At 44.0% G+C, this 17,119-nt stretch overlaps 1 protein-coding gene across 1 annotated transcript; it reads left to right on the top strand.

The window, feature by feature from the left end:
• The first annotated feature begins 1,820 nt into the window (after positions 1-1,820).
• LOC148821675 (GTPase IMAP family member 8-like) lies at positions 1,821-14,955 on the top strand. The gene is made up of 10 exons (XM_088929972.1): positions 1,821-1,919; positions 3,318-4,052; positions 6,190-6,283; positions 7,827-7,895; positions 8,398-8,453; positions 9,138-9,200; positions 10,757-11,515; positions 12,402-12,563; positions 12,835-13,008; positions 13,504-14,955. Exons 1-10 carry the CDS (start codon positions 1,892-1,894, stop codon positions 14,883-14,885), a joined length of 3,522 nt encoding a protein of 1,173 aa, XP_088786098.1. The 5' UTR covers positions 1,821-1,891; the 3' UTR covers positions 14,886-14,955.
• The last annotated feature ends 2,164 nt before the right edge of the window (positions 14,956-17,119 follow it).

Genomic DNA, 17,119 nt, shown 5'->3' with positions numbered 1-17,119 from the left:
TGGGCATATCTAACACATTTTAAGATAAGAAAAGGCCAAGATCTCAAAATAGTTTTTGAAATAGCGAAATGTTACCTTAGCTATGACTGTTAGTTAGGGTGGCACCTCAAACCCCACCCAGTCTCCAAAGACATAGGTTTTTTACACTCAAATCTTGGGGTGTCCAGACATACATTTGTTTTTGCACTGTGGGCGTTACAGAACCCAGTGCCATTGGACACTACCTAGAAAACGAACGCTACATATCCAGAGAAATAGTTCTTCCACTTCCATTGAGATGGCTGATGTGCTATAAACTGCTTAAGTCGAACATGAATCTGATATCCAAAACACCAAGTAGTATAAAGTACAGTAACGTGCACAGTCCATAGGCTTTTTAACACACATAATAAAGGTTACAAATATTTTAACATCGTGAACATGTATTGGAAAGGACATCTTCCCAATGAGGGCCAGAAGCCCTCCAAATTGTCCCCATGTATGATTGGCTTGCACTGGCCTTGCGATGGACTGGCGTCCCGTCCAGGGTGTACCCTGCCAGGAGCTCATTGCTTGCCGGGTAGGCTCCTGCTTCCCGCGACACCGTATGGTATAGAGCAGTTTGGTGAATGACATGACATCTTGCCAATGAAGATGATGCTAATCCACTCTTCTCCTTGCCTAGAGGTTCAAATGCAGAATGCTCTCCATGTTTGGCAGTGCATTATCATTAGATTTTATATCCCTCACATCAGAGTAAGGAGCCAGTGGTGTTCAAGGGAGCTTTGATGACATCTGGATCCAGTCTCTGCTCTTGTTTGTAAGAGTGTCTCACCCGGAGCTGACACACGACCTGTCCCGAATTCTTTGTGTTTTCAGGTGTATTGATAACACAACTGAATGAACTTGCCTGTACCATCCATGCCAGACTGCCAGTTTGTTCTTGTCATACACATCAGTTCCTGCGTGCCTTTTTGCATAGCTTTAGGCGGGATCTGGCCAATGTGATCGCCTCCTGCTGGAATCCTGCATGCACTACAACTGGAAGAAAGGAGTGTGTTTTTTTTTGCCTTGCCAGGTTGTCTTAATCTTGTGATGCTGTAATAGCTGCCATGGTGTTTGAATCATTACTCGGGACAGCTACCATTCCAGTGTTGCATTGATACAGCATTTAGTCGCCAAGAATAATAAAGGAATGGTAAAAACATCTGATTCCAAAGTCGGGGCCATTATGAATGTTTGCTACTGTATAAAAAGTTATTTTTAAGCAGTCTGTTTTTGCAAAAGCCTAGTAATATTGATTCTACTAATGGTTTGATTTCCACAAGTAAAAAGCAGAGAAATAAAAAATCTTGCATCATTCTTTGGCAGCTGGAACCCTGTCCTGCCCTTTCCACTGAGGCAAATGTTTTTGAAGCTGAGCCCCCCTGGTCGTGGAGCCAGTATTATCAATTTAAAAAAAAATTATCATCCATGAGAACTGATGAGCTGGAAAGATCTGATATTACACTCTATTTCCCTGCACAACCCTTTTACAGTATGCTTACTGACAGTCAAAAGCTGACTGTTTTCCAGTGCATCTAACAATAAGATCAGCGTGAGGTGGGTTTAACTGCCTGCTCGACTGAAAAAAACTTTCTGTGCAGAGGCAGAAAACCAATTTCCCCCATTCGCAGAACTGCTCATGTTTGGGGAGGGGCATATCTGAATTCCTGGAACTCATGCTGCCTGTGACTGTGTTTGCGGTACTCTTATTCAGCTAAAGAGAAACACCAGAGTGGGGGAGAATGAGGGATGGGCTTCACGAACGTTTGGTGAGATTTTCTGACTTGCACGATTTTCGCACCTACCAGGGCAATCGGAGCGTGTGCTGCTGTCTTCCTCACGGAAAGAGAGAGGACAGAAAAGAGACATGGACACTTTTTTAAACCCGGAGCTGGGTGAGTTACATAATTGTATTATGGTCTCTCTGCGTGTTCTTGCGTTGGGGAATGTCGAGTAACTAACAGAGACTCACTTGCATGGGCACTGTTTGCAACACTTGATCTAGCGTGATCTAAAATAAGGGACCACAACATCTCACCAGGAACACCTTTCAAAACAAGAGTGTCATTCCTGGGAAAGGGAATCTTTTAACAAGCTTCCAATTCTGCTTTCTATGCATATAAAGTTAAAGATTTATGCACATAATGTCAAAGTCTTGCACTTGTTAGCAGGGCTGGATTTTGGTGTCTGAAATGTGCAAAAAGAGGGGTAAACGCCAATTGAATGACATCGATTGACATGATGCACTTTAAACTTTTCTAATGCTAAACCATGTGATTGACGGAGCGAGTCGAGCGACCATCACTTTAGATACCTCTACTTTTTAGAGCAGCTGCTAGACAGCGTACGAGTATTGATTTGGAGCACCTAGAGTCGATCGCAAGCGTGTTGTTTTAGCTCGTTTCTCGTTAGTCACTGGTGTTTCCCTCCTTCATAGGCCCTAAAAATTTCGTAGGCACTAGACACCAGGCCTACAGTGCCTAACTGGAAATCAAGCACCGCTTGTTAGGACTCATAAGTGTCTTTACCATTCATACCATTCCTGCTCCTCTCCCAAAACTTTATATATTTAATGAACTATTGTACTGAAGCGTGCCAAGTATCGAGCTCTGTGGTCTGTCAGGACATGAAACTCTGAATCTGGCCTTCAAAATGGAGAAAGGGGAAATTTTGAGTGAGCAGTGATGTCAGACTGCAGAATGAAAGTGCACACTGGCATTTGTATCCAGAAGAACAGTTGTGAACAGTGATCTACAATAGAAGAGTACTTCTTAATTTCTTTACACAAAAACAAGAAACATAACAAGACATATTGACATGTAGACTTAATGATTTAATCAGTATGTGTCCCTGTGTTCCTACTTTGCTCCCATTGCTTTCTGGGATAGGCTTCGGTTCACCAGTATAAAGAGGTTAAAAAATGGATGGGTGGATATCTCTGTGTACTTTGTCATTTTTGTTGCAGCTGTTTTTTGTTTCACCTGAGCAGTCATTTAAACAATTAAAGCCTTAATAGACCTAGTAATATGATTGATTTGAACTCCTTCATTGATGTTGCCCTTTAACTGTTCTTTTGATTCAGTAACCTAAAACGTGCAACCTGGTAGGAGAAAAAAGAAACTTGCAAAGGCTCCAGCCCAGCAACTGGTTAGCTCAATTAACGATTTATTAACTAAGCATTGCGTTGCCTGTCCTGATGGGGCTGCTTACAAGGAGCAGGACATCTAAAGATTGGGCTTGAGCCTCCTGTGGAACATGTGTTGATACATGAATGTGTTCCTCCCCTCTGACAGGTGAGAAAGAGGTTTCAGAAGAAGCGATGGAGGCTGGATTGCCGGAGGCACCCCGCCTCTCAGAGCTGAGAATGGTGCTGTTTGGGAGGCGGTGGACTGGAAAGAGTTCAGCAGGAAACACTATACTGGGCAGAAGGGTGTTTGAAACTGGGAGAGAAACTACAGATTGCATTACGATAAAGGGAGACGTAGCTGGCCGGCTGGTCACAGTGGTTGACACACCGGGGTGGAATATGATCAAGTTGACTCCGGAGATGGACAAGCAAGCGATTGTGCAGAGTGTGTCCCTGTGTCCTCCGGGACCTCATGCGATCCTCCTGGTGATTCCGGTGGGACTGTTTTCGGAGGATTACCTGAGTGTACTGGAGGAGCACATGAAGCTTTTCAGCGAGAGAGCCTGGAGGCACACCGTAGTGTTGTTCACCTGGGGAGATTCTCTCGGAGACTCCGCGATCGAGCAGCACATCGAGAGACAAGGCAAGACCCTCCGACAGCTGATCGAGAAATGCGGGCACAGGTACCATGTTCTCAACAACCGCACCGTAGGCGATCACACTCAGGTCACGGCGCTGCTGGAGAAAATCGAGGGGATGGTGGCGGCCAATGGCGGCCATCACTACGAAGACGACGAAAAGATTTTCCTACCAGTTGGCAGCATTCAGGAACAGAGGAAGGAGCCAGAAAGTGTCAAATTACTGAGAAGGAGAGACAGCAAAGAGCTAGTCTACCCTACCAGTGAGTTAATATCATCGCCTTTCTCAAGAAACTCATCGCATAACTTCTGTCATGACTCATTGGTCAATATTCGTTAAGTATTAAAATGGCTGTAGCTTCTGTCTGATTGAAACATAAGAGCTGAGAAGGTTGCACCACCTGATTCAAAAACCTGCCAGCTGGGATTTTTTTTCCCTGTCAATAATGACAATTAGCTGGCAGATGTCAATATCCAAAGGGAATTGCCGATACGTAGGAAATTTACTTGACCTTGTACAGTTCATTTATGAAGTCTACCATAACAATCCTGTACACGTACATGTAATTAGCTAATGAGATTAAAGTGGCAGGAAGAAACCAACACAAGTTGCTAATTGTTTAATTGCCTGTGAGTGGAACTCAGAATATAGTATGGCAATAGTAAGTAGACACTAAGCAGCAGACAAGGGACACTTGTGGATCCCTGCCTACAGCAAAATGAGCAAAACACGAACTTTACGTCCTCTAAATTTCCAACCCTGGCTCTGGAGGAACACTCTCTGCTAGTTTTCATTCTTGCTGAGCTCTCAAAGATCTGTTTATTTAAGTGTCAAAACTACCCAACTTTAAAGGTCCTTTATCCAACAGCCTCAGCACACAGACCCTTCCTCAGTCTCTCCTCAACCTGCAAGCTGTTGTTTCTGACCAAACAGCTCTTAATAGTGGACCAATTGATGAGCTTTTGCGGTTCCTAAACATGTAGGAGGGTGTTGCTTTCCTCAAGTCACCAACCCACAAGTCAGGATGAGCACAGGTGCCCAGGACCAGAGCTAAGAGCAGGTGATGTCAACACAGACGAGTCATCGAGACTTTCAGCGCAGAAAGTGACTTGTTGATAGAGAAGCCGCAGAAAAACTACATTCTTCAGCGACCCTAAATGTCAAGGGCTTTCCCTGAAAGATTTGCTGTAACCTGACTCAGTCATGAAATGATTGCAAACCCAATAAAAAAAACTCATCCAGTAATACTGAAAGATCTAAAGTATCTTTCAGTGATACTCCTTCATTGTAATGGGTTTGCTGCATCATATGTATTAGATATGTGCAAAGTACAGTATATCACGTATGCCTCTTGAATAATTACAACTTGTCAGTGTATTTAAGGCTAAGTACACAATCAATTCGTTTTAAGTTATTTTATTAATATACTCATGGACGCTATATGGAACACCATGGTTCCATACTTTTGTGCAAGCAAAACAAAGTATGCAACAAAAAACACATTGAGAAAGAAAAAAGAGCCTGCAAATATCAAGTGAATCTTGTCACAAGTATGAAAGGAAACCTTTGTGGTCTCTTGTGCAGGAGTTTGATTTCTAGGAAAGTTATATCTAGAACCAACTAACCTCAATTTCCATCGCAAGTATCACTCTGAATTGTTTTGTATGCTTTTTACAGGTTTTAAAAACAATCTGTCTCAAATTATCGATAGTCCCAACAACAATCTTTAACAAACATGAACTGTTTATGTAAGATTGATAAGCATTGGCCTGGTAAACTCAGAATCGGTTACATTTCGTTGCACGAGCAAAGCATACAGCAGTATATGAGAAAGTTTCCTCTATCACAATGACAATAGCTTCCAATTTACCAGCAACTGTAAAATACAATATATCTACAATGATTAAGATACAGTACTGTCATTATCCTGTTGATAAATAAAGTACTACTAGTGAGGCCCATACTCATATTTATATATATACTGTAAAGGTATAAAGGTATGAGCTTTAGCAACATGACTGGGTAGCTCATTGCATATTTCCACAATCTAAGCCCAGATCCCCCACCACAGGATAATTCTACCCAACACCTGTGAATAGTGCAGTTCTACCGATCACAGTGGCATGTGGGCCCAGCGCCTCTCCCTAGCCTGAAAGTTAGTCCACTGTGCCATAAAACAGGGTCATTGCACGAAAGGTGAGGGCGGAAGCTTCTGCAAGGATGTTGATGGGGTGGAGGAAGTGTTGCAAAACAAAAATATGCAGGTGGGTGGGCTAGAATCGTGACATTTTCATGCACAGTGGAGCAGAAGTGGCAGAGGTTAGGGTCTGACCTCTTCCCATCCAAAACTTTCCTTTAAAACTGCATTTACTCAATTCTCTCCTTCTCTCTGTTTCCAGTGGATAGAGAGCAAGGAGACTCTCCGGACCCCAACTGCACACCGCAGCTGACTGAAAGACAAGACTCTGGGACAACGTCACCGTGCCGTGTTCTGTAACATCTGCTATTCAGCCAGAGATTGTACATCTAATCAGAATGCCTGCTGTAGCAGTAACACACCATTCAACTACATGTGGAGAGGGTGCCTGTGGTGGTTGCGCAAACAGCTGGCGTATTTTGGAGACAACGTAACATAACATCACTTTATCAGCCCTATACAATTTCTTGCATTAGGAATTTGTCTTTTCGCAGACCCCAGCTTGCTCTCCATGAGACACACAGATAGGGAGAGAGCCTGGGGTCAGAGCCTGGGGTCAGAGTACAGTGCCCCTGGAGCAGTTAGGGTTAAGGGCCTTGCTCAGGGGCCCAACGGAGTAGGATTCCTCTGTCGGCCACGGGATACGAACCAGCAACCTTCCAGCCACAGGCACAGATCCTGAGCCACAAAGCCACTTGTTGCATAAATTGCAGAGGCTTGGAGTTACCTACTGTATATTTATCCAGCCCCTCAATGTACTTTGTCATAGTTCAGTCTTTAAACCAACATAAGAGCTGAGAAGGTTGCACCTGACAATTGGTCTTGCCAATAGGACATTGCTGGACTTGATTTTCAGAACAGATTTGTCAATGGGGACTAAAGTGCAATACATATTCCTAGTTTTTCTGCACATATGTTTGTCAGAGTAAAACCATAAAGTACTGTAAATGAAACGGTAAGAGCATAGAAATTGCACACTGCCAAGGTGAAAAGATGAATAATTGTTTGGGATTGTTTGCGAGAACCCCCCTGGATGGTCTGATGTTGTGCACTTTATAAGCGTTGATTGTTACCAATTTGAATAAGCTTTGCTTTTTTGCAGTTTTTTTTAATGTTTAGTTTGATAACATCCAAATTTGATATTTACTTCTGTCTCAGGAGACAGCAATGACTCCTGTACTACAGTACATGGGGGATTGAAGATGGACAGCACCTGCAGTGATGTGACCCAAGCTGGAACCCATGACACCTGGGTCTTAAAGATCCCAAGGTGCTTGGAGTGAGGTCCTTTCTTGTTTGAGCTGCTTAGGAGCCTCATCTACTCCTTTATAAAACTATGAATTGAATAATTACAAATACTAGATGTTTTTATTTTTATATGAATCGACCCCCAGGGGTAAGTAATGCTCGTCCTTGAGCGACACATTCGTTGAACTGACTAAGTGGACAAGATGTCTTTAAAAAAATGTCCCTAAACCAGCAGGAACCCAGACCTGGAGAATCAGTGTTGGCTACTCCACACCACTTATCAAACGTAACTGTGAATGAGCTCAGTTTTGTTCAGACCGCTAAAAAAATGGTGAAAACCGATCTGGTTAAAAGGGGGGGAATCCCTGATCCTAAGCCAGTATCTACTCCAGAAATCGATTCTGTTAATGCAAACCCTGCAGTGACGCTGCAAGAACTTTCATCAAGGTTTTGATGTTTGTGATAAAAATACAATAAAACACTATGCTTTCATAAGTGTTTGGCTTGTATCCGTCATGCAGAAGTTGAACGAAGCTCTTTCCTTCCCATTTTTTTGTTCTGATGTTGTTTTGCTTCCTATTTTGTCTCTAGCGTCTTCATACCTGAGGGCAAACAAACCGCTCTTTTCGAATTAGCCCCCGTCTTCAGTGTAGAGGAACAGTATGTCAGTTTCAGAAGTTCAAGCCAGTCTGATGAGAGGTTATGGTTCAAACATTAAGATGAGGTATCTCCATCACTTTTTGAATTGGCTGAGGAAATGCTGCACACAGACTTGTCCAGCAAAGGGCACATTCGGCTGTGTATATCGCTTTTTTTAGTGTACTTCCATGGCAGTCATTTCCCCACCACAACAAAAGCCCCAAAACAAAATTTCCATCACGTGCAGATAAGTGGAGAGCATTACAGCGAACATTTAGTGGTCTTATTTGTCCTACATATGGCTGCATATTAAAAGGACTTTTGTGGATTTTCACTTCTGGGGGTCTCAGCTCACAGAGGCACAGTGACCTCTACAGCTTTTCAGGTGATCATGAGCATGCAGTGTAGTCTGTGAATGACACCCCTCTCCTCCCCTGTGCTGCCTGTGTCTTGTTAAAAGATGAAGGGGTCAAATGTTGGGCAGGTTGGAAGAGCCCTCAGTTTCTCCCGTGTGCGGTTGCAGGGTCGGTAACCATGAGGTCAGACATGAAAAACACACAATTCACTGCTCCAAAGCAGGTGAGTATAACAGAAAGTAATGGGCAATTCTAATTTTTTTTAAGAAAATCAAACTTTAAGATAAGGTTGTATTTATGAATCCCGCACCGGATCTCTGGATATCAAGTGGCAATTTGATTCACAGTGAGAGAGCAGCTACAAGGCTTTCACACCTGGTCGTGAGAATCAAATTATCAAGTTTGTCTTGGCTTGTTGTCAGCTCATGGGGAACAAAACAAGCAAAGGTTGTTTATATCGCTCAAGTTTTTTTCTTTTGTTCTATTTCATACCGTCCTTTCAGTTAGACTCTTTCAAGTATTCTCCGCATGACTATATGGGTCTGTGCCAGGTTGACTTTGTGCTACCAGAAACAAACTGTGTCACAAAGATCCAGGGGTGTTTGGAGTGAGGGTGTGACTTCCATCCTGAGAGAGAGACTGCCCTGGGCTCCTGTCTTCAATGATCCAGAGATAGTGAGAGCACAAGCAGCAGCGGTAGACTTCACCACCTTAAGAAGAAAAGAAACATCTTAATCTGGACCCACACTCCTCCAGGTATCTGCTGGAAATACCTGCTGCTTGTCAGCTGGTGTGGACCCCTTCAGTAAAGGGTGTGAATAAGACTTGCTTATCTGAACAGGAAACAGAGTTTATCACCCTTAAGAAAATACACGCGCACTTTGCACCGTGCAAGTAAAGTGATCAGACTGTAAACAGAAGAACAGAGAGGGAGAAATGGCGACCGGAGGCTGTCTGGGGTTTAGTGCCGGTGAGTGCTTGTTTTTGAGGGTATTGGGCTCAGGAGAGGGTGATGCTCAGTAGGGCAGCAGCATGAGGAACAGTGTCCAAACCCAGCAGGCGATCAGACTGAGCAGGACTCTGAACCTCTGCTCTGTGCCGGGCCGTCTGAGGTTCTGCTGGCACTGTAGCAGACTGACAGTGTGTCTCGGGTCTCAGAGAGGGGTGCAGAACTGGGAGAGTGAAGAGGCTTGGGAATCTTTTCCCAAAACATTCTTACAAGCTATGCAGAAGAGTGTGCCAGTCACGTCATTGCTGTAATGCAAATTTGAGGAGACAGAGCTGGAATCTCATAGTTCCACTTCTCCAGCCTGTAAGAATCTCTCAGCAGATCTCTGTTGTGTTCAGGCTGGGCTTGACTGTCTCTAGGGAAGATCTGACACATTGTAAAAAGTTTCTCTGACATTTACCTGCAAGCCTGCTACTTACAGATCCTTACTGTAGTCAGAACTAACTGTTCTGACTCAGTGTGCCTTCTAAAAAGTAAATGATCTCTTATCACCAGTAACCAAGGATCATCAAATGCGTCTTTGGTGTGTTCAGGCACTTTTCCAATTAAACAGGAACAAAGGAGTTAATGATCCCTTAATTAAATTAAAGTTAATGAAAGCTTTCATTTTACTGGGCAGCGTTTATGGCTATTTTAATAGCCATCTTTTACTGGCTAGAATATATACTTTATCTGTAGAAAATTGCTTTACACTTGTAAAGTATTGGCATATAAATTAGGCTGTGAGAAGGTAAAGACATGTTAAGCGATTCCAATGAAGTGACTCTTGTCTGAGTAGATTTAAAAATGCTTAACTCATAAATGTCATTTTGCAGGTTGTTTAAATTGTCACTTGTTATATTCACCTGTGTAAAATGAGGCGAACAATCAATATTTAAAAAATATATATTATATATATTATTAATAATTTAAACTCTGATGCACGGTGGCAGTCTTGCAGCACTGGGGCCCTGGGCTCAACCCCATAGCTGGGGTGTTATCTTGAGTTTGTATGTTCTCATTAAGTCAGCGTGGGTTTCCTCCCACAGTCCAAAGCCATGCTGGTAGGTTAATTGGCATCTGGGAAAAATTGGCCCTGGTGTGAGTGTGTGTGCATCTGTGTCTGTCTTTGTGCCTGTGTGTCAGGCTTGTACCCCGCCTTGCACTTGTTGCTTGCTGGGCTCCAGCTCCCCTCGCGACCCAGAATTGGAAGAATTGGTTAGAAAATGGATGGAGGGAAATAATTTAAACTTGGTGGTAATTTCAATCTCATAAATGGCTGAACATGCTGAGCATAGTATCCGAGCTCTGTATTTAAGAATACACACACACACACTGTAGAAGTTCTACCTGTGTGAGTTGGCGAGGCAGAGAGAAGAGCTGAGGTACAGCCACTCTCATTGGTGGACCTCATCCTTTACTGAAATGGGCATCCCAATTATCATACCTTGAGCTCAGCAGGGGTTCCTCACAAAGAGCAGCTCATGTAAGAGTTGAGTTTTGAAGAGGGAATGAAGGGCGGTCTTTGTCTCTGACAGGTGAGCCAGAAGAAGAGGAAAGGGGAGACGTCCCCAACAAGGAACACCTGCCCCTCACCGAGCTGAGGATCGTGCTGTTGGGGGGCACAGGGGCTGGCAAGAGCTCGGCAGGAAACAACATTCTGGGCTGCGAGGAGTTCGACAATGACACGGAGACAGAGGAGTGTCAGACGGGGCAGGGAGAAATAGTGGGGAGGAAGGTCACTGTGGTGGACACGCCGGGCTGGCAGTGGCTTTCCACACAGGCCACCCCAGAGGAAGTCAAGCAGGAGATCATGCGCAGCGTGTATCTGTGCCCCCCGGGTCCCCACACCTTCCTCCTGCTGGTTCCAGTGTACTTATTCACAGACAAGCACCGGAAAGCAGTGGAAGAGCACCTGGAGCTGCTCGGTGAAAGTGCTTGGAGCCAAACAATCCTGGTGTTCAGCAGGGGAGACTGGCTGGGGAACAGAACCATCGAGCAGCACATTGAGAAAGCAGGGAAGGATCTCCAGGCAGTCATTGAGAAGTGTGGGAAGAGGTACCACGTTCTCAACAATAACAACACGGGCAATCGTGCTCAGGTGGAAGAGCTGCTGATAAAAATCGAGGAGATGGTGGCGGGTGATTATTGTGGTCGTGCTCTCGGTAATAAAGAGGGTTACCCGGAGACAGAGCAAGGCCAAAACAAGGCACCAAAGGAATGGGAGCTGGAGGAAGAAACTGAGAAACCTAAAATACACTTACAAGGGTCGAATGGCAAGAACCCACCACCCATCAGTAAGTCTTAGTGAAACACTAATGGATGCTATAAGTAGCAAGTTTTTTACTAAATGATTGATCGTCGTTGTGTGCGCTCTTCCAAGTGAGAGGCAGACGTCACGCTCATTACAGAGCCCAGTGGCTACAAAAATAACCATTTTATTTTGTGGGTCTGGTTATTCATTTGTTAAGTTTTTTTACTAGGGTGATGACTTGAAGCAAGCCTGCAGTATCACGATCCCATGGTGCTTTACTAGGGTAGAAACCACCAAGAATTCCCCCGCCCTCCTTGAGGCTGGTTAATGTGGTAGTAGTCCTGGGTCCCTGATCTTACAGGGCTCTCTAAATCAACGCTAGGCAATTCTGTATTCCTAAACCCAGGGTCTGCTGGCTTTTTCTTCCAGCTGAGCCCTTGGCTATGTATGTGAGCCTTTAACTGAACTAATAATCTGAGACACAAGACTCGTTTTCCTGCTTCTAGAAAACAGCTGCTTTCGTGATACTACTGAATTTTTTTAGGTAAATCAGGACTCCCTGACAATTCCGGAACCGAACCCAATAAAAGAAAAAAAATCTAGCAAATTATTAATCAGTTAGAAGAAATACTAGTACTCGCTGGGTCATGTGATGTGAGCCTGCACTGATTTAACCACATGGTTAATTAACCACTTAATTAACTTTTAGCATTTGACCCAGGTAGATTTGCAGGTGAGGGGTTCCGTGCGCTTTGTTCTAAGAAACAGTCCCCTTTCTCCAGCCCTCCTCAAGGGTTCCCGACCTGGGTCATTACACTCATTACAGAGTGCAATAAGTGTGAGAAGCTGGTCTCTTCCTTGTAGTCAGGGACGGGCTGGGATTGGGTTAAGCAGAAACTCACTGATGCCTTGATCCTGTTCCTATCTAGCATCTGGAGCTGCAGCCAAAGAAAGTGGAGACTCTCCCGGGGACAGAGAAGAGATGGAGAAACAGACACGAAAGGACCTGAGGGAAGGGGAGAGGGGGAACAAGAGAGAGGAATCTGTACTTTCATTCAAGAGGAGAACCAGCAAGAAGCACCATTTTGTCCGTGAGTCTGATTATCGCTTTCATTGCCACTCAAGTTCGGATCTTGCTGAGGCAAGTGACGGTGAGTTGAGTTTCCTTCTCAGAAAAAGCAGTCTGCTCTTGTCCTCATGCAACCCAAAAGTTGTCATGCCACGAGAGTGAGTGACTCAACTTTTCACCCTCATTAAAAAGCAGGATCTGTTGCCCCAACTGGCACACACGTGAAACGTTTAGGAACTAAGCTTTAGGCTTTAGTTCAGTGGAAGTTCAGGGAGATTTGTCTTCTCATGCAGTGTCTGGAATTGAAGAAACAACTCCTGACACAGAAAGCGTGGAGAATCCCTCAGAGAAAGACGAGCTGAAGCAGAAGAATGGAAAGACACAAAAGGACACAAAGCTGTCCAGAGAGACAGAGGAATCCCACCTGCCTCTCCAGAGGAGTAAAAGTGTAGATCATCCACCAAACTGTGAGTCTAACGGAGACATTATTGTTGAGTCATTGATCTCTTGGTCTTCTTCTGACAGGTATCCAAAAAGTGTAAGAATTCATTTATGGAGTTTTGGGGTTATAAAGTCTGGTCACATCTCTAGTCACACCACAGTCCTAGCTGTCTTGTTTTGCAGTGAGTGGAAGTATCGTTCCAATGAGAGTCATTGATCTCATGGCTCTTTTTTTTACATGTTTTCATTTATGGAGTGTGGGGTCATCAAGCTTTGTCTCATCTCTATGTGTGTTTTCAACTGCAACAGCCAGGAAATCTAACAGTCCTAGCTGTCTTGTTTTGCAGTGAAAGGAGATACCATTCCTGTGACAATCTATGATCTCATAGCTCTTCTTTTGACATGTATTCAGAAAGTTGAAGAACTTTTTTATGGAGTTTGTGGTCATCAAGCTTTGTCTCTATGTGATTTCATCTGCAACAGCCAGAAAATGTAACCGTCTTAGCTGTCTTGTTTTGCAGTGAAGGGAGATACCATTCCATGGAGAATCCTGAGGGAGACTCATAGTTTAGATACCCCTGCACCTTACTTTCTATCTGATCTGAGACTGGTGCTGCTGGGACAGACTGGGGCTGGGAAGAGTGCAGCAGGAAACACCGTTCTGGGCGCAGAGCTGTTTTCCTCTGAAGCCAGCAGCTCTGCGGTGACGAGACACAGTGAGAAGAGGAAGGGACAAGTGGCCAGGAGGCGGGTGGCTGTGGTGGACACGCCGGACTGGATCCACACAGAACTCTCTCAGGAAGAAGTGAAGAAGGATGTGGGGCTCTGTATTAACCTGTCCTCCCCAGGCCCCCACGCTTTTCTCCTGGTTATTCCAGTGGGCCGGTCATCAGGGGTAGAGAAGAGCCTACTGGAGATGGTCCAGGAGATTTTCGGGGAGGGGGCTGTGGAGCACACCTTGGTCCTTTTCACTCACATGGATGAGCTTAAGGGGAAGACAATCGAGGAGTTTCTCCAGGAAGGCAGCAAAGACCTGAAATGGCTTGTGGAGAGATGTGGGAACAGATATCACGTCCTCAACAACAACAACACAGATGATCGCAGTCAGGTCACAGAGCTCCTGGAGAAAGTAGAGCAGGTGGTCGCAGGAAATAAGGGCAGCAACTACAGCAGTGAGATGTACCAGCAGGCAGAGGCCCAGATCAAACAGAGGCAGGAGGAGATATTGAGGGAGAGGGCAGAGGTCAAGCAGAGGGAAGAGGAGGGATTAAGGGAGAAGCACCATGAAGAAGCGCAGTGTTATCTCAGGAAAATGGAGGCAGAAATCCAGAACCAGACAGAACGTATCACAGTTGTGGAGGAGTGGATAGCCGAGCTGGAGGAAAGAAAGAAAGAAGAAAGGGATGGGGAAAGAAGAATAGCTCTAGATGAAGCAATAAAGACAAGGAAAGAACAGAGAGAACAGCTGGAGGAAGAGACGGGGAAATTAAGAGAGGAACAGAAAAAGGAGAGGAGAAGGAGGGAGGACAGACAGAGGGGTGAGATTGAGGAGCTCAGGGACCAGTATGAGCAAAAGGCCAGGGAAGAGGCAGAGAGATGTGGGGAAATATTCCAGCCGGTCAACACGTTAACAGCCCGGGCCCTGGCAGCCAGGCAGGAACACGTGAAATACAGGAGGGAGATCGAAGAGCTCAGGCAGCGCTATGAGGAGAAGGTCAGAGAGGTAGAGCGATACAAAGAGCTGCTCCAGGAGGTCAGTGCATCGGCAGCAGAATCCACTCCAGCAGCAGATCTGCAGACACCGCCTCCTGGTGCTGCGCTGGGTGCCTACATAGGGGCAAAAATCGGGACAGCAGTTGTTGAGGCAGAGACCCGAGTTAAAAGGCTGTTCCACAGAGAGTAAAGCGTTGTCCTGTGAAGAAGGTCCTTTCAAGACTCCAGCAATATTTCCGTCAAATTCAAATTCAAGGAGCTCTATTGGCATGACCGACGAATTCCAGTGTTGCCAAAGCAGAAACAAACGACAGAACATTTACAGACATCGACAGTAAAAAAAGATACTGTATCATTGGACACTTACAGACAGCAGATAAAAACAAATGATCATCACTGTCTGGTCCTCAAGCTTTGATTTTACAAGGAGCTGGGAGATACTGTGTATACCGAGGAAGGACAGACTACACGTGATATGTACTCTATGAACTATAAACTCAGTGTGGTGTTTACCCTAACACAATCTGAACCCCATCATCACAATTATTAAGAGACTAGAATAATTCTTCAACTGCATACTATCTGCTGACAGACTAAAGGTACGGATTGAAAAATATATGCTATATTATTTTACATTTTAGAGTGGATCAGACTTTTCCTGCAATGGACTGGTGTCCCATCCAGGGTGTATCCTGCCTTGCACCTGGCTCCCCCACAATCCTGTACTGGATACAACGGTTAGGAAGTGGATGGATCAGACTTGTCAAACTGCTGCGTTACAAACTTAAAAGGATGTAACGTTATGTCCCTAGTTTGCTTTATATTTACTTTGTTTCAGAATCCTAAAATGCATTGATATACATTCCGACCATGATTATACGAACAGAATCCTAAACTGTACTAATTGTGCTACCAGAACAGACTATTGAAACCTCGACAGTGGGAAATAAATACCCTTGAATGAGGATGGAAATCAAGAAGAGCTACTGTATATTTAATGCTTTGATTAGCAGGTACTGTATTCTTCAGCAAATTCATCTTGTTTTAAATACACCTCTAAAATATTAAAACAAAAGGCTGGAATTAATAACGCATTTGCCCACATAGACAAGCCATGTCCTTTCTGTAAGGGCTTTTGTTTGCATTAGTACAGAGAGATGTTAATAAAATGATCTGGAGTAAGGACTCTGCCAAGGTATCACCATTCACAGGTGACTAGGCCAGGGAAAGATCTGGTAGATTTTTAATACGGTTGTGACTCTTTATTTTTTTGTTAATTGGCTTTGTAGACTGTAAGCATAAATCCAGAAATCCTATCTGGCTGTCGTGGACACAGAAAATACTCTTCACATTTCACATTTTTTAATCGAATTGTGTTTATGTCATCCTGCAGGGTTCATTGTATATTATGTTGTAAATAAGATTTAACTGTACATCTTATGGTTTTGTAAAATATATAATAAAGTTCTAATGATCTTAATGTTCATACAGTTTAACAGATCATTTGTGATTACGCAGACACAGCACTGAGACTATAATTAACTATCATTAACCAATTTCATTTATAATACCCGAAGAAGGCTCCACAGCCAAAACATGTCTCTTTTCTTTTCCTTTCCTCTCAGCATGAAATAAACCTGCTGATTCATTGATTGGCTTGTACATAATAGTTACTTTGTACGGCAGTGCCATGAAAAACGTGAATTCCCTAAATTAGTCCACGTTCTTGTATATTGCTGTTTAGGTCCAAAATAAGATCTTCATGAAAGTTTGAATAAAAGAGGACAAGAAACAGATTAAAAGCATAACACAAAGACGTAAGATTTATTTGCAATATTTAAGAAAATGATCCAAACATTTCCACATGAACAAGTCTGTGAATTCTTCGATTCGGTAACTTAACATCAATGATTACAACTAGACAAGCAGTCTCTCGTATCAGCTTTTATGAATTGTAGGCCGTCCGTCCTTTACTGATCCGCCTTTTTACTGCTGTCTCGTCCTCTTAAAGTCATTGGCACAGTGCTAGCAAACTACAGCAGATAGCATCCCACGCTGTTTGTCTAGACACCCACTAATGACCTTGCAGTCAAGGACGACGCGTACGGTGTGGACTAGTCCTGGAACGGAAACACAGAAAGAAAAAAGAAAAAGGCAGCCACCTGCCACAACACTGGGCAATTGACATACTGTTAATTGTTAGTCCTTTGTAGGTCGTCATGCCATTCGAAAACAGTCCCTAGGCTTTTAAACGTTACAACCCTAAACCTGTTGTACGAGGAGTGATGCTTGTGATTAAAAAGTTGCCTTAACCGCATTGTCCTCGGCAGTTTTACCTCCTACGGTTCATATCTTAACGAGATTGTTCAAAGAAGCTCTCAAGACGGCATTCCGTTGAAGTTTGCTTGATCGTCTCTCAGAACC

Source organism: Atractosteus spatula, chromosome 13 (genome assembly GCF_055471065.1).
Source record: "Atractosteus spatula isolate fAtrSpa1 chromosome 13, fAtrSpa1.hap1, whole genome shotgun sequence".
NCBI lineage: Eukaryota > Metazoa > Chordata > Actinopteri > Semionotiformes > Lepisosteidae > Atractosteus > Atractosteus spatula.
Note: the sequence above shows the minus strand (reverse complement) of the source record. Positions and strands in the feature narration are given on the sequence as shown.

Coding starts and splice junctions, on each gene's coding strand:
- LOC148821675 (XM_088929972.1), top strand. CDS start 1,892: ATGGACACTTTTTTAAACCCGGAGCTGG. Junction 1,920..3,317: donor TTTTTTAAACCCGGAGCTGG/GTGAGTTACATA, acceptor CCCCTCTGACAG/GTGAGAAAGAGGTTTCAGAA. Junction 6,284..7,826: donor ACGTCACCGTGCCGTGTTCT/GTAACATCTGCT, acceptor TTTTGTCTCTAG/CGTCTTCATACCTGAGGGCA.